Source organism: Hemicordylus capensis, chromosome 1 (assembly GCF_027244095.1).
Source record: "Hemicordylus capensis ecotype Gifberg chromosome 1, rHemCap1.1.pri, whole genome shotgun sequence".
In the NCBI taxonomy this organism is placed as follows: domain Eukaryota; kingdom Metazoa; phylum Chordata; class Lepidosauria; order Squamata; family Cordylidae; genus Hemicordylus; species Hemicordylus capensis.
Window position 1 is genome coordinate 176,416,857 of NC_069657.1, and position 24,469 is coordinate 176,441,325.

General features: G+C 42.2%; 1 protein-coding gene across 10 annotated transcripts in view; it reads right to left on the reverse strand.

Annotated features, from left to right (window-relative positions):
- GTDC1 (glycosyltransferase like domain containing 1) overlaps positions 1-24,469 on the reverse strand; it is a 336,841-nt gene that overhangs the window by 28,908 nt on the left and 283,464 nt on the right. For all 10 annotated transcript variants that reach the window (XR_008312945.1, XR_008312944.1, XM_053282909.1 and 7 more), the window contains one exon: positions 11,056-11,165. Coding sequence is in view for 8 of the 10 variants with exons in the window: in XM_053282909.1 (XP_053138884.1) it covers positions 11,056-11,165 (110 nt within the window). In the remaining 2 variants the exon portion in view is untranslated. The remainder of the gene's footprint in view (positions 1-11,055; positions 11,166-24,469) is intronic.

The following is a 24,469-nucleotide window of genomic DNA, read 5'->3' on the forward strand; positions in this document are numbered from 1 at the left end:
TGGGCTTTTAAATCTACCACACAGATTCTTCCTAAACCCATTCCTAGTTTCTTCAGCAGATACCTTAATCACTGTAACACCCAACTGCAGCTCTAACTGGTGTTGGACTACAACTCCCATCATCCTCAGTCTCAATGGCCAAAAGCTAGGGATTATGGGAGTTCTAGGCCAACAACAGCAGGAGGGCCTCAGGTTGGCTAACTCTACTATGACATGGTGAGGCCTAATAGTAATCACCAGCTCCAATAATGTTAAAGAAAATGCATTTTTAAAAATCAGATTGCTTCTCATGTTAAATGAGGCTCAGTCTCCACTTCTTTAGGCATTTATAAATGTCATAGGTAAATGATCTTCACTGTGTTTGAAGCAGGGGCCACTTTGGCAAAACAACAACAACAACAACACCCCATTCAATGTGAGCCATGTTGACCTCCACACAGAGGTCACCATGTTGACTTCCACATAGTACTGTGCTTTCCCCAGGGGATACGCTTTAAGAAAAACAGAGCACTGTTGAGCTCCAGTGATGACCCTTTTAAGCTCTAGAGCCATCTTGTAACAGAGGTGTGCATGGACCGAACCACTGTTCCCTGAACCAGTTTGGTTGAACCGAATGGCAGGGCTGGTCAAACCAACAAACTAGCTCAAACTCATTTGCAATAAAACCTCTTGAACCAGCCTGGTTTGCGGCAGACTGGTTTGATCACAAACTGGTCCATGTACACCCCTATCTTGTAATGCGTTCATGGAGTGCTAGGAACCATAGTCCTTTCCACTGATTTCTTCATTGAGCGCTATGGAGAAAGCACTTGCAAGGACTATATTTTCTAATGCTTCATGAGTGCTTTGCAAGATGTGTTGGAGTTTGAGAGGGCTGTTTCCCTTAAAGGAACCCCATTGGCTCTCGGCAAAGCACAGCACTGTATGGTAGCCAAGAGTATTCTGCTTCAGCTGAAGCTTTTCACAGGCCTAAAAAACAATGAGTCAGGAAGCCCACACTTAGCTTCCTTAGCACACTTAGATGAGGGCCACCAGTGGCTCCCAGGCCTTATGATGAACACTACCATAGGTAATTCACAGATGCCTGTGCATACCAAATTGCAAATGAGGCTGTTTCTGACACCAAGCAACAGTGGCAGCATATGAATCTCATGGCCAATTGATTTTAAGAGATGGTGAGGATTTTTGGGGGTCCTCATCTTTCCCCAGACCTATGTGGTGGTTTTTTTCTCCCGAATTTCCCTCAGACTGTCTCTGGAAGAGAGTGATGTGGGTAATGACGGGTAAAACCTCTTCAGCTTTTTTCAAAACACTGTTCGAGAACACTCAGAAACAGGGTAGATTTGATTTAAATCAAATCAATTTAGATCACGATTTAAATCACTAGTCCGTAAGACTAGATTTAAATCATGGGGTTTTTTTTACATATAGACTCATTCTTTCTAGTATAATCTTAATATTTACAACCATATGAAGGTTTCAATTTTGGTCCTCTTCTAGACAGAAAAATTGACCAAAATAATCTTACAGAAACCTCTGGAAGAGCATGACACTGTGAATGGATTAATGGAATTCATTTACCAAAAAACCTAAACATTGCATATATACAGCCTCATGCTACACAATTAAAAACTAATCCTTATTTCATGATGAATACCTTTGGACTATAATGTGTCTTAAATAGAAAACTATCTTTAGATAGATTTCCCCCCCTCAGAAAGCATTTTATTTTAAAAATCTGATTTAAATAAAAAATCTGATTTAAATTAAAAAAATCTGATTTTTAAAAAATCATTGATTTTTATCCACCCTGCTCAGAAAAAGTGTCAATTCCACCCACCCCCCAAGAGTTTATTCCAGTTCATAATGTTGGCCTTATCTTATCATAATGCCTTGTCAGCTTCAACTGTCACTTAAAATTTCTTTCTTTCCTCCCATCCTGCCCCCCGCCGCCCCATTTGGACACTAATCACTGTGCCATTAGGAACAGATGCAGCCTGCCTGAGTGCTCTGAAGAACCTTTCTCCTATATGCAGGAACTTCTGTAAGATTTATCCTTCTCTGGGGCTGTCATCTAGGAGGCTAGTGAAAATAGGACCTATGGTTTCCCTGAATCCTAAATTCTGTTGGGACTTGATCATGAAAACAGCTTACAAATCAAGACTTCCATTTGAAAATGGATGTGTCCCTATTATTAAATTCATATCCAACCTTGCTTCCACCATGGAACTCAAGACACTGTGTATCACATTCCCAGGCAGTCACACATCCAGGCACTGACCAGACGTAGACCTGCTTAGCTTCAGCAAGGTGGCTGTGTTGTGTGCCCTGAGACTGTGCCTTGATAACACAGCAGAAGGGATTCTGTTACCATTCCACAGCTGTGCAGTTCTGCCTATAAGCATGAAGTATGTGTCATCATCACATATTATTAGCGATTTCTATTCTATTCAGAGTAAGTTTCAACTCTGAACATTTGGCACTCATGTTATTGTCTGGTGTAGCAATGAAAAGCACTTAAAGTTCATTATTTTAAAGTCAGCATGTCAGTTTGGGCCATTTTTGTTCCTATTAGTTTATCTGAGAAGTATTTTAGCTGCCCTGCTGTTTAAGAGTCGCTATCATTTGGAGGAAAAAGCACAAAATTAGGAGCTTCCGTCATTTTTGGAAGTTGTCTCCTTCACACCTTACCCTTCCAACTTATTGTGCTTCTCATTCTGAAAAATATACAATATGTTTAAAAAGGGGGGGGGAGCCACCTTTGAGTAGGACTTAGTGTGAAACCCCATGCAGACAGTCATGTGACAATCATAAATACAGGTGGACCTTGTTATTTGCGGACACTTGTCCTCGGCATACATGGAAAAAAAGGGGGGCTACCCTCGCGTATCCGCGGGTCAGAGGTGGCTGGAAATGACTGCGGATGTCATTTCTGGCCACCATTTTCTTCGATGGAGCCACAAAATGGCTCTCATCCTTGTTTTAAAAAAATAGGGAGGACAACCCCCACTGATTTTTGGTCAATTTGGGGGCACAACATGACTCAGGGGGAGCAGCAGAGCAAGGTAAGAAGCTCTCCCTGTGAAATTTGGCCAATTTCCTGCCATTTTTGGCTAATTTTCTGACATTTTCGGCCGACCAGGAACATAATCCCCACGATCCCATAGGATCAATTACCCAGTATTCGCTGTTTCCATATCTGCAGGTGCAGCCCAGAACGGAACCTCCGCGAATACTGAGGTTCTCCTGTACAATTATACACTGAGCATATACTCAGGATAGAGGAGCTCAGAAGCCTTATTTGATTGTATCTTCCTTTGCATGAACACATGGTAATGAGCCTACATGTCTGCATAGATACTTCATATGGTTGTTGGATAACCAGGAGTTCTGAAATAACCAAACTGAAGTCCTGTTCACAGACTGTTTCATTCCCTGCACCTTTCCCCCAGATTCTCCTTTGTGTTTGAAAGCTTCCCCCTTTCTTCTCACTACTGGGAAAGGTGAATATCCAATCTAGGACACCTTTGTTTGAATATGGAATCCCCCCCTGATTCTTGGTTAAAGAGTCCCCTGACTCCCCTGATAAAACTAGGGTGTCTTTCCTATCTTTCTAATCTTCAGTTCTTCTCTGCAAGCTTCTTCTCTCAAACGGACCCTGTCACCTAGTTTACTCCTACTTCCTGGCCAAGATTTAACTCTTTTCTTCTTTGACAGCTGCTTAGAAAGGCATCTCCAACTTTGAAAACCATGACTCCAAATACGTTGTTGGCAGCTACTGCTCCAGAGCTGAATAAGGAGTGCCACATCCTTACTTCTGTACAACATCATAGACGATGGCTAAAGATCTAGATTTGCATTAAAATCTGTTGCAGGCAAGGGAAAGGAACTAAAAGTCTAGGAATGGCTGCTAGGTCAATGTCGCAAAAGAAGCCTTCCCATTTTTCAGTTTTGAGGGATTGCTGCAGGGTGTACATTACACACACACACACACACACACACACACTGTTTTGCATTGTTGATATGTTGGATGTTGACATATTACTTTATGGATAATTTTATTTCAGCTGAGCAGGTTTACAGAGTCCGATCAAACAGAAGCAGTGGCAGGATTTGGTTTACATTTGTAACAGACTTTTCCTTTGAGGTCCACTTTTAGATAGATACCGTCAGATTTCTAGATGATTATTTCACAAATATGGCCTCAAAAGATACAGCAAATGCGGATATATGTACATATATGCATTCTTTGCATGAGAGATTAAGAGATAAGGATCGCTACACGGGAGCGGTCTTCCCCATGCAGATCACCATTTCTAGATTGGGAGCTGTGGGTGCAAATCAGCTGTGAATCCTAGGAATGTGTACGGAACCATTTCGGAGGCCCTTTATGGGCCTCCGAACTGGTTCAATTGGCCAGCGGGTCTGCCGGTTTGAAGGCAGGTGGGCATAGCTTTAAGGGTGTGTGTGGGGGGTGAACTTACTCCTCCCTCTGCTTCCCCCCCCGCCAGCGCTCTGTTTTTAAAGTCCCCATCAGGGCAGCAGCATACCTCCTTGCTGCCATGTGCCCTCTTTGACTGGAAGCATCAGCTGCGCTGGGTGCGTGAGCACATGCCCAACATGTGCACCTGGCACTTCCGGCCAAAGAGGGCATGGGGCGGCAGGGAGGACTTTAAAAATGGAGCGCTGGCAAGGGGAAAGCGGAGGGAGAGATAAGTGCACCCTCCCCGCCCTTAAAGCTATGACCTCCCCATCTTCGAACTGGTCCCTGCCAGTTTCGTGCACTTCCCTAGTGAATCCAATGCAAATGTAGCCCACTCAGATTACACTGCCTTCTATGCTATGGGCAGTCAGATGTGCATCCTACTATGCTCTCCATTCACATTATAGCACAGCTAATCTCACATAACTGGATCAAGCCATTAGTAGCTTCTGAACTCAGTATGAATCTTCTCATCAAAGCTGTGGGTATCGTATTGGTCTTATGAGCACCTAGAGAACCTTCACAGCTACATAGATGCATTTTTCACTACGCAGATTAATATGTTACAAGCCCCTTGCTGCAATAAACAAATGGTTAGAACATTAAACTGGACTAATTTAATGATACTGTAAATATAACAGACTCTTACTCATGGTATAAAAGTTGGAACAGACTTCCAGCAAAGCACTGAACTCTTACTTGTTGAACCAAAGATTTACATCTACCACTAAATAATGTTCTTTGTTCCCAAATAGATTATCTTCCCTAAAGAAGAACATTCTCAGCAAATGGAAATCATTCTGACTTAGATTACCATGTTCTAACAGCCCTAATACATGTCAAATAGGGGGAAAGGTCATACAGCACTCACAGCAGAATTCAAATGGATGTCCTTTATGCTACTTAGGCTACTTTATACTTCAAACAATACTTTTTTGTATTCTGGTGTGATCCCCAGCTATACCCCCCGCCATTGTGCTGAATAGTGCCCACATCTCAATAGTGCCCACATCTGATTTTAGCCACTCGTATCTTAAAATGAACACAGTGGAACCCGATCTTTTCCTAATTATCTGTAGATGAAGTAAAAATTAAATATAGACCAACATATGAAGCTGTTTTATACTAAGGTAGACTACTGGTTCCTCTAACCCAGTACTCTGGAGGGAATCTTGCAGTAGTTCAACAGGGTCTCAGGCAGGGAAAGAGCTTTCCTGTTAAGGCTACTGAATGTTTTTAGGGATGTGCATGAATTTTTTTTTATTTCATTTGTACCCGAATTGAATCACCCCTGATTTCTTTTGGGTCAGAATCCACACACCCCCAAATCACCCCAGTTTTATTTGTACCCGATTTTTCTGACTCTGAATTGATTTGGGGCAAAAAGGGAGTCCAGGGGGCAAAAGAGCGGGGTGGGTGGTAGGGCCAAATGGGTGGAAGCTACTACTCAAATTTCAAAGAAATTGGGCAAAGGGGTGATTTATATTTTTTTTTTTTGAAGTTTGCGCATCTTTAAGCTTTTTCCCATAGGGAATAATGGGGAATACAGCAGCCTCATAGCTCCACGTGGGTGACCCAGAGCTGGTTGTAGTGGATGGTAGTGCCCAATGCATGCAAGGAAGCTACCACCCAGATTTCAAAGAAATTGGGCAAACGGGTGATTTTAACTTTTTTTTTTAGTTCACGCATCTTTAAGCTTTTTCCCATAGGGAATAATGAGGAATTTCAGCAGCCTTAGTTATAATTCTACATGGGGCGGGGGGATACTAGGGTGGCCCAGAGCAGGTTGTGGTGGGAGATAGTGCCCAATGGGTGCAAGGAAGCTACCACCTAGATTTCAAAGAAATTGGGCAAAGAGGTGATTGTCAACATTTTTTTTAAGTTGGCATGTCTTTGTGGCAGATTTGTGGCAGAAAAGGGGTTTTGGAGGCATAAGAGTAGGTCAGGTGGCAGTGCCTCAATGGCTGCCTGCTACCACCCAGATTTCAAATAAATCGGTGAAAGGGGTGATTTTTATCCCCCCCCCTGAAGTCTGCATGTCTTTAAGTCCCCCCCAGAGGGAATAGTGGGGATTTCAGCAGCCCCATAGCTCCACTTGGGGGGCACCAGGGTGGTCCAGAGGAGGCTGTGAAGTAGTGCACATAGGGTGCCAACCGCACATAGGGTGCACATAGGGTGCAAACCCACAAGCCCATGGAGCACTGAGTTTTGTTGTTTTCAATGTTTGAGGTGTTCTGAGGGTAGATTCTCTAGTAGGGAATGAGAGTAGATTCTTTCTAAGTTCCTTCATCATTTTGCACCAAAGAAGATTATGAATGAACAATCACTGCTATCACTGCTCATCTTGTTTATCCTCTCTAATAAAACGCTTGGTGTCCGTCCCAAGCGTGCGTTCGTGCACGACACCAAGCGTGCGTTCGTGCCTGGCCTGTTCTGGGCATGCGCGAAGCGCATGGCCAGAACAGGGCAAGGGAGGCACAAAAGGCAGGACCCGGCGGCCATCTTGGGCGGCCAGAAGCGGCCGCCCCGAAGAAGCCGGAGAAGCGGCGGCGGGGGAAACTGACCGAGGCGGCGGCAGAGCCGCCGCCTCGGCCAAAAGAGACGGAGGCCGGGGGCGGAGCGGAGGCCATGCAACTTTAAAAAAAATTGCTCCCGCGGCCGATGCCGCCGACCGCCCACCCTCCCTCCCAGCTGCCGAGTCCCCCTTACCCTGGCCGACTGCTGTCGGCCGAAGACAGCCCTTAATTTAAGAGGCAGAGAGGAGCTCGCAAGCAGAGCTCCTCTCTGTGCAAAGCCTCTTGCCGAAGTGCTGCTTTGGGCGCTTGCGTCCCTTGCGCCCAAAGCGGCAGTTCGGCAAGAGGCTTTGCACAGAGAGGAGCTCTCCTTGCGAGCTCCTCTCTGCCTCTTAAATTAAGGACTTCCTTCGGCTGACAGCAGCCGGCCAGGGTAAGGGGGACTCGGCAGCTGGGAGGGAGGGTCGGCGGCGTCGGCCGCGGAAGCAATTTTTTAAAAAGTTGCATGGCCTCCGCTCCACCCCCGGTCCCGGCCTCCGTCTCCCCGGCCTGGTGGGGGCAAGTCCCTGGGCCGATTTGGCCCTTAAAGGTGGGGGGGGGACACAAAGGAGCTGGGAGGGTGGCCGGACGGCGGAGGGAGGGGGAATGGCGGCGGGGGGCCAGGAGCGCTGCTACTAGCGCCCGTTATTCAACGGGCCAAAATTCACTTGTTTGCTATAATATATTTGGCCACCAATTGCTACAGTATGTCAAGGTGCTGAATCTGGGACTCCTCCGTTGGGGAATGAGGCGGGCAGTTCAGGGAATGAGACAGGGTGAGAAGACCCAATGACCCAGACACCAGAGGAGCCTGGCTGCCATGATCCTCTAGATCAGGAGAACCAGGGGAACCTGAGCCAAGACCTTTACCACAACCCAAGGGCACCTTCAACTCAAGTCAGCCATCGTCTTCTGATTTGGAGCAGTTGTCTGAGTATCTGCCAATCCTGGTACAGGTCCATCAGTGCCACTGGAACCAGCACTTAGAAAATCAGCAAAGGTCCCTTTAAGCAACAGAGCTTTCCCTAAGAAAGCTGCCCGGGCGAGTGGGGGCAATTCATTCTGCTGAGAGCAGCTATAAAAACTAGCAGATTGCTACAAGCACTCATTGGAGCAACATCCATCCTATGATGCTAAATGCAGCTCTTCTGGGTTCCTGCTCAGAGCTAGTCAAGGTCCTGACCTCTTTCCCCTTGGAGCTCTCCAAGGTCTGTGTCCCTTCAAGATTTCTGCCTCAGCAAAGACCTCAGTTTGGCTTAGAACAGATATTAAATTTTCTGAGCTGCTCTTGTAAATTGTGTCAACCTTGTCTTCCAACATTTGGAAGAACTCAGGGGGTTCATCTTACATGCTAAGACTGACTATTTAGTGTGAGCTCAGAATTTTATGGGTTCTGTGACAACCAAATGCTACCTCAGACAATAAATGGGTCTGTACACACTGTGGGACATTATTGGATTTGATACTTTGGACAAGCTGGGAAGCAGCTTGGAAAAATTTTACCACTCTTTTGCTTCCCTTGCATTACTTTTTTCAGAGAGCTAATGTATATTAGAATTCTCCTCACCAGATACCTGGCTCCCAATGTGGCTGTATATACATTGCTGAAAGTATTGCTCGGTAAATAGTTGTCTGTTGTTTAATTCTGTGAGTCTATTAGCACAGTGGCTCAGTTGAGATTCCTGTTACTGGGAGCACATTATATCACTGTTCTGACATCCACCCAAACTAGTTGCTATTTTCAAGGCCTGATTCAAATTTCTTGTTATGTTCAATAAAAAAACCAAACTTGGGTCCCATACTTCATTGCACACCTCTACCCTGATGCCTCATCTCAGTCTCTAGTCAGCCAAAACACTCTCTTTCAGTATCATCTGTAAATCAATTGGACTACAAAATCACACAAAGAGGCATTCCAGACGGTAGCTGCTTAATTGTGGAAACCCTCTTTCCATCTTCCAGGAATAGCGCAAAACCCTCATTTAATTTTGTCTGGGTTGTGTTGGCCAGTTGGCTAGTATGAGGGGAAAACTTTAATATTTGCCTGATTTTATTTATTCATTTGTTGTGTGTTTGTGTGCCTGTCTGTCTGTAAGATACTATTAACTGCAAGAATAAGGCTTGGGAATGGAGTTGGTTACTCTTTCATTTGGAATATGGCCAGATGGACAACTTTACTGCTAAATATTAGGCTTCTGCCTAGAGCAATGTTTTGAATGAGGAAGCACTTTTCTGCCACAACAGCTGGAATTGAATTTTCTCTTCCTAATGTTCTTTGATGCATGTACTTCAGCTGTTTTTTTTTTTTTTTTAAGAGGCATTCCAGCTGATTGGCCCTGAATTGTGGAATCCCTCTTTTACCTTGGCATTTTCCAAAAGCAGTATAAATCTCTAGTTCAATTTTGGCTGGGTTTTGTTCGCTAATTGGCTACTATGAGGATGGCATTTTAATATTAATTAGAGTTTTTTATTTTTAGAGAGAGTATGTATCTGTAAGATACTATTAGCTGCAACAATAAGCATGAGGAATGGAGCTGTTTACCAATTCATGTGGTATAGACAACTTTACTGCTAAACAATAGGTTTTGGCCAAGAGCAACATCTAGCCAAAGCAGATGGGAATTGAATTATTTTTGGTACATATACCTGAGATCCTTAAAAAAAAAAGAAAAGGCAGGAACTAAAGGCAGGGCAGAGAGGGGAATTATATATGGAATCAAGAAAAAATTCTTCCAACAGACACATTTATTTCTTATCAGAAGGGAGAGGCATGTGCAATAGGCCTAGGAAATAAGATCTGAATAGGAATAAAGCAACAATATATTATGATTATAGGAATCCAGATTAGGGTCAACAGCTCACTACAGTCCATTTTTCATATGCATATTTGCAGCCCATTTTATAAGTATCCAAAATTTTGGATATAAGTATCCAAAAAGTATCCAAAATTTTATAAGAATCCAAAATATCAGCTAAAAACATAGTTTACTTTTCTATATTTTATTTTACGTTTTACTGGCAGAGGGCCCATCCTAAAATTGGTCCAGGTGGCGGGAGGGGTGGGGGTGCTGAGCAAAGCTTTGCTTTCTGTGCCTTGGGAGCAGAGTTTCACTGTAAAATGGGGAACTGAGCTGAAGTGAGGAAACTTAGAGTGCAGAGAGAATTAGTTCAGGTTCAGAGTTGAGAAGTCAAACCCTGCACACTTAGTTTCTAGTTCATTACCATTCTATGAACAGTAGAATGTTCAGTACTGTTGGGATCATCTTCTGATTGCCTTTTCAATATTGGAAAAATTTACAGCTCACCCTCACTTTTTGAAATGGAGCAGGCATATAATCTAATGTCCAATCCTATGCATGTTTACTCAGAAGCAAACCCCACTGCATTCAGTGGGGCTTACTCCCAGATATGTGTGCGCAGGCTAACAGCTAAACAAATGGCTGTGTTGGCCTCAACTAGTGTCGGGTGAACTGTGTACTGACTGCAGACTGGGGGAAGCAAGACAGGCCAATACACACACACGCAAAGTAAAGCAAAAATAAACTCTGATTTGCTAAACTAAAATGCCACAATAAATGAAAAGATTTGGTGTTTCTACAAGGGATCTTACTGTGCTGCATCCTTCACTTCTCTGAAGTGGATAATGTGGGTTAGCTTAATCATACAAAGAGTATTCCATAACTGATTTTCAGAAATGTCGTATACTCCCCGCCCCCCATCGGTTACTACTGCTTAGAATTTTCCTTTTCTTTATGCAACTGCATTGTGATAAACTAATTTTACCAATACTGAATATAATAGATAATCACTTTATTATTTTCCCATTTAAAAGAAGTAAAAATGGACAACAGGCAACATTCATTCCATCTTTAAAGTCTTGAATCTCCTCCCCTTAAAAACATTTCCAGGTCTCTGGTGATTGAATAGCTTTGCTCAAAAAAGCAAAGAAATTTAATTCAAAGAAAATTAATTATATAATTGTCTGTTGCAATATCTGTAATGATAATGAAAAGAAAATACCTGGAACATCAGTGAAGGTTTCTCCAAGGACAGACACATGAAAACTTAGTTCCATCTCTTTCATTTTCAGCAGTACTTTAAAGAAACTCTCAGGATCCTTATCATGTTCCCTTGAAATAAAACAGAGTGCAGCTTGACTTTCCAACTGTTTATTTGTAGAACACAAAACAATATTTATGCTATATTGTAGATCTATTACAAAATGACAGACATTGAGACGCTCTGAAGAGTGACTTCTTCACTCTTACTTGGAAGTAAGCTTCACTGAGATATATTTCCAAGTAATGGTGATTATTAGCACTTTTTTGATAACATGGTGTGTAAAGACTTCCTTCAGAATATCCTGGTTTCTGAAAACATGTATTAAAAACTTTCCCTCCAAATCAGATCACAGTATAATCCAATGCACACTCATGTCAAAGAAAGCCTTCACACTGATCTCAGCAGGCAATTATTCTTAGGGTTGTGTGGAAACAAAAATTTGGATGAAAAGTGAAAGTGACTACACTAGGCCCAGTTTTGCTTGCTGGGCACCAAGATAGGCCTCACTTACCCTCCTATGGGTCTCTGGTTCATGGAACAGCCGGAATATCCTTGTTGTGAGCTGGAGGCCATTAGGCATGGGCCATGGGCAAAGTAATATCTCAGGCCCCAATATGCCCACCTTTGATGTATTTCCAGAGAATGCACTAATTTTTTGGAAGATGGCAACTTCTGCGCCTATTCAGAAACAAATACTTCTGCCTCAAACAAGAAGTTGCAGCTCCAGGCCAGACTATAGATGAAGCACTGAAATCTGTTCCTAATTATTTGTGCCTTCAAGCAAGGGCGTAGCTATAATTGTTTGTTTATTTATTTCATTTCTACACCGCAAGTAGCTTATGGTAGTCCACGCACAGAAATAAAACCATTTAAAATATTAAAAAGTAAAATAAAACCATTGGAAACATTAACATAAAACCTATTTAAAACCATTTAAAACCACATTATCATTAAACATTAGTCTCTTTATGGCTCTCTTGAAAGCCTCCCGGGATAACGGTCTTATACCCATAGGGAGTGTGTTCCACAACTAGGGGCACCTGCTGAGAAGGTCCAATCCCAAGTTGCCATTAGACAAACTGAATGAGTGGTGGAGATCTTGGAGAAACAGGCACTCTTTCAGGTAACCTCGATCTAAGCCGTTCAGGTAATAACCAGCACTTTATATTTTGCCTGGAACATACAGGCAGCCAGTGCAGCTCTTTAAGAAGAGGCATACTATGGTTTTCTCTGAAATGGCAGTATAAAGCTACTCGAGATTTATTTAATTAATTAATTAGTTTATATACTGCCCAATATCGCAATCTCTAGATGGTGTATAGAATTAAAACATAATATAAAATATAAAACATTTAAAATTCATAATATAACAACAACAACAACAACAACAACAACATAGCAATACCAGGGGATAGCAGAATGGAAGAAAAAGAAATAGAAGAAATAACGAAATACAAAGATCTACAAATTAAAACTGAAAGGCTGTGGCAGAAGAAGACCAAAATAATCCCAGTGGTAATTGACGCCCTAGGTGCAATTCCAAAACAATTTGAAGAGCACCTCAACACCATAAGGGCCACAGAAATCACCACCAGCCAATTACAAAAAGCAACTTTACTGGGAACAGCCTATATTCTGCAACGATATCTATAACCATTGACAATAAGATTCTGGCATCCCAGGTCCTTGGGAAGGACTCAATGTCTGGATAAAACAAACCAGTCAATAACACCTGTCTGACTGTGTAAATAAATAAATAATAATAATAGATTAAAAAACATTAAAATACAAAAAAATTGGTATCAGTTGAAGGCCTGGGGAAATAGGTAAATCTTCAGGGTCCTCCTAAAAATAAACAGAGAAGGAGATGCTCTTATTTCGGCAGGGAGTGAGTTCCAAAACCCTGGGGCAGCCCCAGAGAAGGCCCGGTCCCGAGTTGCCACCAAATTCTGGTCTGCGCACATTGCTTCTGCACACTGGTGGCCTAGGACTTCACTGTTTCTGCAGAGTCTATTAAGGTGGTGTCAAGCAATCCCTCCTGTAATATTAGATTGGATCAGTTTCCACCTGCGATGCCTGATGATGTGGACAAGCTGTTTGGGGCGGTGCAGCCTACCACTTGTTCTCTGGATCCTTGCCCGACTTGGCTGCTTCTATCTTGCAGGGAAATTCATTCATTCATTCACTCATTCAATTTCTATACCACCCTTCCAAAAAATGGCTCAGGGTGGTTTACACAGAGAAATAACAAATAAATAAGATGGATCCCTGTCCCCAAAGGGCTCACAGTCTAAAAGGAAACATAAGATAGACACCAGCAACAGTCACTGGAGGTAAATTGTTGGAGATGGCCTAGTTAATATTATTAACTCATTGCTGAGGAAGGGTAGGATGCCTTCTTGTTTGAAGGAGGCAATGATTAGACAATTTCTTAAGAAGCCTTCCTTAGATCCCTTAGTGATGGATAGTTATGGGCTGGCCTCCAATCCGCTGGGTTGGGCAAGGTGATTGAGAGAGTGGTGGCTAACCAGCTCCAGGCAGTTTTGAAGGAAACCAATTATCTAGACCCATTTCAAACTGGCTTTAGAGCAGGCTATGGGGCAGAGTCTGCCTTGGTCAGCCTGATGGATGACTTTTACCAGGGAATCGATGGAGGGAGTGTGACTCTGTTGGTTCTTTTGGATCTTTCGGCGTCATTTGATACCATGGACCATGGTATCCTTCTGGATCACCTGGGAGAATTGGGGATAGGAGGAACTGCTTTGCAGTGGTTCTTTCAGGCAGATTCCAGATGGCAGAGCTTGGTGACAGTTCCTCTTTAAAACTGGAGCTATTATATTGAGTCCCTCAGAGCTCCCTCCTGTCACCAATGCTTTTTAATATTTACATGAAAGCACTGGGTGAGGTCATCAGGAAATTTGGTGCAGGGTGTTATCAGTATGCTGATTACACCCAAATCTATTTCTTCACCTCCTCCTCCTCCTCCTGAAATGGCATTCACTCCCTAAATGCCTGCCTACGGGCAGTAATGGGCTGGATGAGGGATAACAAATTGAAGCTGAATCCAAGCAAGATGGAGGTGATCACTGTGGGGGGGGGGAATCATAATTTAAGGGATGAGTAATATCTTCCTGTGCTAGATGGGGTTACACTGCCCCAGAAGGAACAGGTATGCAGCTTGGGTGCTCTTGGATCCAAGTCTCACCCTGGTATCTCAGGTGGAGGCTATGGCCAGGAGTGCTTTCTATCAACTTTGTTTGATTCGACATCTGCGTCAATTACTTGATGAGAACGATCTCAAAACAGTGGTGCATCAGCTGGTAACCTCCCGGCTCGACTACTGCAATGCGCTCTGTATGTGGGGCCCCCTTTGTATGTAGTTTGGAAAGTTCAAAATGTGGCAGGATTAGTCTCTGGGGTAACCTGGAGAGACCATATTTTGCCTGTCTTAAAACAGTTGCACTGGCTGCTGATATGTTTCTGGGTGACATACAAAGTGCTGGTTATTACCTTTAAAGCTCTAAACGGCTTGGGTCCGGGCTATCTTAGAGAGTGCCTTCTTTGGTATGATCCCCATCACATGTTGAGGTCATCTGGAGAGGTCCGCCTCCAGTTGCCACCGGTACATCTGGTGACGACTTGGAACCAGGCCTTTTCTGTAGCTGCTCCTGGCCTATGGAATGCACTCCTGGCAGATATCCGCAGTTTAGGCTCGCTGTCGGCCTTCAAGACAGCCCTAAAAACTTACTTGTTTAGCCTGGCCTTCCAAGGTTTTTAAATGTTTTTTAAAAGTATTTTAATCAGTTTTAAATGGTTTTGTTTTTGAATTGTTTTTATATTGCTTTTAGCACTGTGTTTTAAATGGTGTGTGTTTTTGTCTTTTTAAATGTGCTGTACACTGCCCAGAGCCTTTGGATGGGGCAGTTTATAAATGTAATAAATAAATAAATACTGAGTTGGCAGCAACCACAACCGGACCTCTCCAGATGATTTTAATATTAGGTAACAGGGTTCACGACAAAGAAGGTGCTCTCTTAGGTACCCTGGACCTAAGCCTGCATGATCCCCACCGCACGTTAAGGTAATCTGAAGAGGTCCCTCTCCAGTTACCACTGGTTTGTCTGGTGGTGACTCAGAGGCGGGCTTTCTCTGTAGCTGCTCCTGGGCTATGGAATGTACTCCTGGTAGAAATCCGTAATTTGAGTTCATTACTGTCTTTCAGGAGAGCCCTTAAAACCTGTCTGTTTGGCCTGGCCTTCCAAGGTTTTTAAATTGCTATACACTGTTTTAAATTGTTTTAAATGTTTGCCCTGGTTTTCCAGGGTTTTTAGCTGTTTGAGTGTTTAATTGGATTTATTCTGTTTTTATAGTTTTGATTTTAATTGTTAACTGGTTTTAATTGTTTTTATTCAGTTGTAAACCACCCTGAGCCATTTTGGAAGGGTGGTATATAAATCGAATATAAATAAATAAATAAGCAAGCAAGCAAGCATGCCATTAAGGGCTTTATAGGTAATAACCAGTACTTTGTATTTCATTTGGAAACTCTCTTCCAAACCAATCTGGCTGCCACATTCTGAACCAACTGTAGTTTCCGAACTACGTACAAAGGCAGCCTCACGTAGAGTGCATTACTATAGTCAAGCCTAGAGGTTTCCAGGATATGTACCACCATTTTAAGGTCATTTGTCTCCAGAAATGGACATATCCCAGATATCAGCGGAAGCTGATAAAAAGCAATCCTGGCCACAGCCTCAACCTGAGAAACCAGGAAGAGTTTGCGATCCCGGAACACTCCCAGACTACAAACCTGATCTTTTAGGGGGAGTGTAACCCCATACAGAACAGGCAGATCTAAACCATCTCTTGGATCCCGACCCCCTACAGACAGTACCTCCGACTTATTTGGATTCAACTTCAGCCTGTTATCCCTTATCCGGCCCAATATTGCCTCCAGGCAGGAACTTGGTGTGTGTGTGTGTGTGTGTGTGTGTGTGTGTGTGTGTGTGTGTGTGAGTGATGCTATTTCCTGATGAAGTTGGTATGGAGAAATAGATCTGGGTGTCATCAGCATATTGATAGCACCCCAGACCAAACTTCCTGATAATCTCTCCCAGCGGTTTCATGTAGATGTTAAAAAGCATTGGAGACAGTATGGAGCCCTGTGGAACACCACACTTTAGCTCTCGTTTTTCAGATCAAAAGTCTCCAAGCGACACCATCTGGAATCTGCCAGAGAGGTAGGAATGGAACCCTGTAAAACAATGCCACCCAATACCACCTCCTTCAAGCGACTCAGCAAGATACCATGGCCAATGGTATCGAAAGCCACTGAGAGATCCAAAAGGATCAGCAGAGTCACACTCCATCTGTCGATCGCCAATTGGAGATCATCCATCAGGTCAACCAAGGCAGTCTCAACCCCATAGCCCACCCGAAAGCTGGTTTGGAATGGGTCTAGATAATCTGTGTCATCCAAAACTGCCTGGAGCTGAGAAGTAACTACTCTCTCAATCAACTTGCCCAACCAAGGAAGATTAGAGATAGGTCTGTAATTAGCTAACTCTGAGGAATCCAATGCAGGTTTCTTCAAATAAGGTCTAATAATAGCCTCCTTAAGACAAGGAGGTATCCTGCCCTTCCTCAGAGAAGCATTTATGATATTTACCAGACCCTCTCTGATAATATGACTGCCAGATGAAATAAACCAAGTTGGGCAAGGGTCAAGAGAGCAGGTGGTGGGACATACAGTCCGAAGCAGTTTGTCCACATCTTCAGAAGTAACAAAATGAAAGCGATCCAGTTCAATCCTACAAGAGGGGTTGCTGGGCACCTCCATGATAGACTGCAGTAACTGTGGAGTCTAGTTCAGTGCGAATACAAGATATTTTATGCAAAAAAGTTGTTTAAAACTTCACAGTGAGTGACAGATGGTTCCAAATTCAAATTCAAGGCAGAGAGGGCATGAACTAGTTCCTCATAACCCTTTACAATTCAGTTGGACATAAATTTGCAGAAGCAATGCGGGCAGAGAACTGCTTCTTTGCCATCAGCACTGCCAGAGCATAGATGCTCAAATAGATCCTCTGTGTTACAATCTACTGGATTTGCACAAAGTCTTCCTCCACTTGCAATCTTGATGCTTCAGCTCCCGCAGTTCCTCTGAATACCATGGGGCTGACTTTAAAGCAGGTCGGAGAGGACGCTTAGGAGCAATTGTGTCTACCACTCTAGTAAGTTCATTATTCCATATTTGCACCAGAGCATCGACAGAATCACTAGCAGAGCCATCTTGAAAGTCTTCCAAGGCTTTTTAGAATCCTATTGGATCCAATAACCTTCTCGGGCAGAATAATCTAATGGGTCCTTCACCCCTACAGAGGTGCGTTTTGGCTGCAAGTCTTACCAGATGGTGATCCGTCCATGATAGTGGGGAAATATCAGGTGTCTCAACCCATGGGACACCACCCTGATCAGAACAAAAGACCAGATCGAGCATGTGATCTGCATCATGATCGGTCCAGAGATCACTTGGGATAGGCCCATAGTCATTATGGCCACTATGAACTCCTGAGCCACCCCTGGCAACCAGGTCCTGAAATGGACACTGAAGTCCTGAACTGGGCCACTAGCTTCTCCAGACCAGGTCTCCGTAATGCACACCAAGCCCTAACTCTGTAGGACTTGCTTCCAACTCTGTAGGATTTGCTTCCAAAACTGTATGAGTAGGATACAGCTGAACATTTCTTCATGCTACACTGTGCTATATATTGTGACTTGGTGGTGACATAGCTTTTTGACTATCCCACCACAGCATTTTTAAGGTGGTTTGGCCAATAGGCCTGGTTTTTAAGCCAATTCTTTTTCCCCTTTATTATTAAGGAAATTTAATGGTGCTGTCAGATGACTCAGCATATCCAGCTTCTTCAAGACACATAGTGAACGTGATGGCCTTTCCATTGATTTGTGCTACCTCAAACAGCAGACCAGGGACAGGAAAGTTCAGATTGGGTGGCATGATCCAAAAGAGATGATTGCAAGGAATCCCTCTTCTAATTGGGTCCTCTTTTCTTCAGCATCCCCCCCTTTTTCTCTAGTTTAGCATTACAACACTAAATCAGCTGTGTGGGAAGCTGCCATCTGGAGAAATGCTAACGATACTGAAAACGAATATCATTTCCCATGATTTGGCTACATACAAGCAAGTTATTTTCCCTATTTGAAGGTGTATATGCCTTGGATCTAACTGCTCTGTTTTAAATTAGTTCTACAGACAGAAGTGAACCAGATGTCCCATAAGCATTTTTCTTTAGGAACTTCTACCATTTTCATCTTTGAGTTATAGGAAAAATGACAGTCCAGTGGTAGAAGTGGTACATTGCCCCCATGGTCTAATTATGCAGAATGAATGTGCAGGTTTATCTCATAGCTATTGGAAGCATTAATAATCATATCATTTGAGAAATCTCGTGCTAAATGACATCTGTAATTCCTCATGTGTTAATTTCAAATTCAGTCAATATTTTTCGTTATCTGATATCAAACATATTTTAATTAAACATTACTTTCCTATGCTTTCTATTTTAAAGATACTATAAAGGCTAGAGAATTAGATTTCTGTAAAAAGATATACAGAATCACTTCAGCAACCAGTATAACTAGCTTTTTTGTGTTTCCAATAATTAAAAAGTGCAGAGAGAAAGACATCAGAGGCCTGCTTTGGGCCAACTGGATTGCTCATCCCCTTCTCCCAGGGCTAACTTATGCCGACTAGATAACCACGTGAAGGCGAAGAACTGTATTGATTGTGTTTTATTATTGTGTTTTTATGTCTATCTTGCTATAAGCCAACGTGCCATCTTTAAAACTCACAGGTTCAAAATATCAAGATACAAGACTGGAATGGCGACAATATATCTATACCTACATTGAATTTAAAATGTGATGTTGTTGGGACCAAAATCCAGTGCCACTTCAGACATTGAGAGCTGGTGGAGAGTTGTGGCTAAAGGCACGTGCATTGAGGCAAAAAGTCTCCAGATGATAACTTGCTGCTGCCATGAACTCACCAGATGACTCTTGGCAAGCAACAACCTCTAAGCCAATCTGGGGACAATGACACTGACCTTGTTATAGAGTCATCAGAAGGATGCCTGAGATTATAGATGTGAAGTGCTTTAGACACCCTAACATACTACATAAATGTGCAGTATTATCACCACCAAGTAAGAGAAGAATCTGGTTATTTTCCTATATTGGCAAGATCTCAAAACAAACAATTGTTTCCATTTGGGGCACTACATTTTTATGAAGAGGTTGACAAAACAGAAGGGTTAACAGAAAAATAAAGTTTAGGAGTAGTAACATGCTGTCAAGTTTCAAATACTGTACACAAAGGAGGAATAGGCAAATTTGTAGAAGAATAGTCACGTAATTTGTAGAACTAAACACAATGAAGCATGGGCATCCACAGGGGTGGGGAGGGGAATAAGGGGCAATCCTTCCCTGCATTCATGGCTAGATTAATGTGGCACAGTTTACATATATTATGCTTATCTGTATTTGCATGTATTTGCTTTTCTGTCCCCCACCCCATGAAAAATTCCTGCTCCCATTAGTCCTGTGGCACTTTAAAGGCTACCAAAGTGATTATGGCAGGGGTGCACAATTCAAAAGCCCTGGTGAGAAAGAACCAACCACAACTTGGTGCGGGGGCTAAGGTCAATTTTCAGCACATTACTATTAATTTTAATGTAATAATCAATGTGATTATTAGCTGCTTGTGATAGCCCACCTCAGAGAAGAGGGAACTGACCAAAAGAATGACCCTCTGCCTTTCTGGGGTGTTTTGTGTCTCCCTGCCGCCGCCGCTGCTTTTTCAACCCACTCCATACATACAACTAGCTTGCTCACTTATTCATCTGTTGCTGCCACATGCATCTCATCTGGTCTCAAGTGGCCAGATGCATCAAGCTGCTGCTGCTTGTCAGCAGGACAAGCCAAGAAGTCTTAATTGGTCCTGCTGCAGGATATTCCTACCTGGGAGTTAAGAAAAAAATCCCTGCAGGCCAGATCTGTCCCCTGGACCTTATGTTGTGCAGGTCTGGATTAGGGCATGGGCGTTTGTAGCCTGGCACTTCCTTGTCAGATTAAAAGCAGGTTGGGGCGGGAAAGAGGAACAGTATGTTCACCAAGGGCAGGTCAAGGGCCAACAGGGCTCAAATGACAAGAAAGTAGATTTAAGTGGAACATTACGATTATTTTATCACATTTTTATACCGCTTCTAACCGAATCTCAAGGCAGTTCACAACCTTTCCAACTGTACAACCAAGTTCAGCAAAGGGGCATACTAGAGAGGCCACAGGATCTCTTTCCGTTGATATTATCAAGAAAAAAGCTTGAGTAAGGTTCTGTCAGAGTTGCCTCAACTATCAGATAACCTGCTTTGAAGCAGGAAGTTATTCCTTCTACCACTAAGGCCCTAAGAAACTATTCTGCTTCTCTGGTTGCTGACATGTTTTCTTGGTGTTAGGGTAGGTGTCTTGTTTGCTGGAAAAAAACACCTTCTACCCCCAGACCAAGCAAATTTAAAGGAAAATTGAAAAAGTCAGAACAGGATGAGATACCTATTCAGCTAGCCATCCTATTCTGTTCCCTATATGCCAACATATCTTTCCTACACATCTGCTTGCAAATTCAGTAAGAGATGCTGCATTGTTCAGAAGCTAGCAGAGATGTACCACTCTTATCTGAATGAGATAAGAATTGATTCTTTAAAACAGAATGATAAAGAAGACAAAACTCATACAAAGTTGAATATATAATAGCTTAGAAACTTAAAGCCCAATTCTAACACACTTACCTAGAATAAAGCTCCATTCACTTCAATGAGATTTGATCCTGAGCAGGTATGTTAAGGACTGCCACCTTCATAATGACAGGGGAGAAGCATGCCCCCCCACCCTAAGTTTTACTAAATGAAGTCTCTTAGGAAATATCATGATACAATATAATTTCATACATAACTGGCACGTGTACAAATCTCCAAAGGTATTGTGTATGTTGAAAGGGTTATAAATAAGCTGAGCTAAAAGCAATATTAAAAAGGTCAATCTTAATCTTCTTAAAACATTTAACAAAGGAGCTTTTTAGTATTTCAGTGGTACAGAGAACTCAAAATGGGGAAAGGAGGGGGAGGTTTAATACCGCTTTACAAATACATAGTGCCAAACATCTGAGGAAACCCACCACACTTTCAAAGCAACAATAAATAGAGAAGGGAAGAAAACCCTTTCAGGTAAGGAAATATTGTTATTCAGCTAATAAAGAAATAGTATACAAGCCAGCCTACTTCTCACTGGAATTGGGTTGTGATATATCTGAGCTTTTCACCTCATTCTCAAAAGAGATTTTAAATAAAATAAAATAAAATCTGTTTCCAAGAATCATAATAGAAGTAATGGCAGGAAAGTGCAAGCCTTACCCCTGAAGTTAAAAGATAAATTTTCACTCATATAATTTGTAAAATATTTGATAGTCAGATGAACTGAAATAAAAGTAGTGGGTAGTGGTAACTGACATGGACAAGTATCAAGCACGTATACTCAGTGGTTGACATCTGAGCTATATGATCAGAAAGCACATAGGTCAAGTCTTCTGGACACTGTGTAAAAAACAATATGCTGTATATAAAATCCCTGACTAAGAAAGGATAGAATGTAAGGGAACTGGGTTTTAGGCTCTCCCTGGAATGCTGGTTTTCTATATGCAGGTATGTTTGTTTAGAAATAAAAATGGCAGGGCATTCTAATGCGCAACGCCCCACCTACATTCTAAAGTGGTACATTCTCAGGTCTGTTTCATATGATTTTTCTGCATAGGTAGGTCAGCCCTTCTCAACATGAAATATGTAAGTGGGGGGTGGGAAAGCTGGTATTCAATATGAATGTAGAGGTGGGAACAGCTAATTCATTCAGAGATGACAGCCAGACAGGTGCTAGGAACTGGCACAGGTGTAAGACCAACTTATGTAACCATTTTTTAATGCAATGATCAAAAGGTGATGCTACTACAGATTGGCTTTTTCAGATGGTGTGAATGCTCCTAGCATGTGCCAAATTTCCCACATACTGAAAAACATTCAATATGGGTTAAGCCAGAAAGCGTCCGTTATAATCTTGGCACATATGAGAACATTCACACCACAAGTAATCACACTCCAAAAGGCAACTTGGTGGTGGCTTCTTCATGTAATTATGTTTTTAAAATGGTTGTGTAACATGGGTTGTGATAATCCTATAAGGAGGGACTAAAGAAGAAAGACGCAGAGTAAAACCTGATTGATTGGAGCCTAGGGCTTTAAAATAAAAAAGACAGGTGAAGTTAAAAAGTCCTGATTACAGATTACATGACTGAAGAAAGAGTACAGTGATGCTGTGAAAGGCATTGGATGTAACATAAAATAGAGAATAAGGCAACGATAATCAACAGCCACACAGTAAGAAGTTATAAAGAGGCAAAAAGAGATCAACTTAGGCTGTACATACGAAGATTCCTTATACCGTATTGTCGTATTATTATACCAAGTCAGGTGACTGGGACATCTAGGTCTATGGTCTACATAAACTGGCAGCAGAACCAGCAGAAACCTGAGACAACCATGGTCTCAGGTACAATGATTTCCCAGGGACTAACATGGGAATTCCTACATGCAAAGTTGTGCGATACAGTTGAGCTATAGATCTTCTCCGAAGCTGTAGAGTTCCTAACACATATCAAGTAAAGAGTGGCAAGTGGAAAACAAGAGAGTTTCTAAAAGCTATAAAAGGTGAAGTTTTGAAACCCACATGAAGTGCAATATAGAAGGCAGCTGAGTAAAAAGGATAAGAAAGATGTGATATCCACTGATTGTTACAATTCAGATGGGACATCTGTTTTTCAGAGCCTTGTCATGGAAAAATTCCATCCTTCCAGTTGGCCCAATGTTAAGGAAACCTCTCCATTTTTGCATCCTTCCCCCCTCCTCACTTGTCTATGGCAACTAAAACTGAACCTTGATCGAGGTTGCAGCTCATGGAATCGCCAGTGAACATGCCTCTCCCTTCAACCAGTGCTGTAAGCATGATTGTTGGATGTGAGGGGGTGCTTGATAGTGAGGTGGTGGGACCTGCTCCCCGTTTTTGCCCTCATAAGCATTAGTACTCGCAGCACTCATAACGTCTGAAGAGGGCTTTTGCCTCTCTGAAATCAATATGAATGAAAGGAGCTTTATTTGCACTGAATTGTACTCCCAAGTACAGCCAATCTGTGTTTTCTAAATATTGAATCCTGGCAGTTTTGTTATGAGACCTCACTGCTGGGACTTTTTTCTGTTTTTCAAATGGGATCAAAAAAGCCTGCTTTGAAGGTTGTTCCCTCACAAGACTGTTGGTGTGATTCAGAGTTTAAGTTTATACCTCCTATTTATCAAGTATGTATGTATGTATGTATGTATGTATGTATGTAAACAAAGCATTTTAAACAGCCTTTGAATTGCATTCTAGTGATTTTAACACCACCCAGAAGGGTGGTAGGTGATACTTTTCTTACTTTCTAGATTTTGATGTGTACATAAAGATAAGGGAGTTAAATCCCAATATCAAGTTTTTGGTAGAAAAGTTCATTTGAAATGCAAGAGACAATACAGGAAAATTTGTTAGGAAAAAGGACTGTGTTTGCATGTGCACATTTAGGGGCAAAATGGGGGTGTGGTAAGCAAAAACACACAAATATTCAGTTAAATCAATTAACAAGTTCAGTTCATATAATTCTGCACGGTGTGTTTTCAACTAATAATTTCAATTGGATTTAAAATAAATATGCAGTTATAGTAGATAAGCTTTTCTGTTTTCAGCAGGTGCATTTACATTTCTCTTCTTCATTGTGTATCAAAATTTATCTGTATCAAAAATTATTACCTCCAGTTCTCCACAGTTTACATCTATTTGTACTGGCTAAGAGAAAGCTGATCTATTTTGTTTCATTCAATACATTCATTATTTTAGGAAATTTCTCACCAATAATATTTCCAAGATTGCAAGTAGCAGCATCAAAATAATGTTGGGTTATGTTGTCTTAATCCTGGCATGATTATGGTTGTTTTTATCCTGGCATCCCTGTTAGGATTTTCCACTTTTGATTTGAAGATTTTCTTGCCCTTATGCACAGCTATGGGGTCAGGGCCCCAGAGGCAGAAGCAGGGCTGTGGCTTTTATCAAGGGATGTGGCCTGTACAATCTAGCAGATCAGGGAACAGGATCAGTTCTGTGTACCATTAATTGTGCCCCATTTTACTACTGGGAACATCAATGCTTACCAATTGTTCAAAAACCA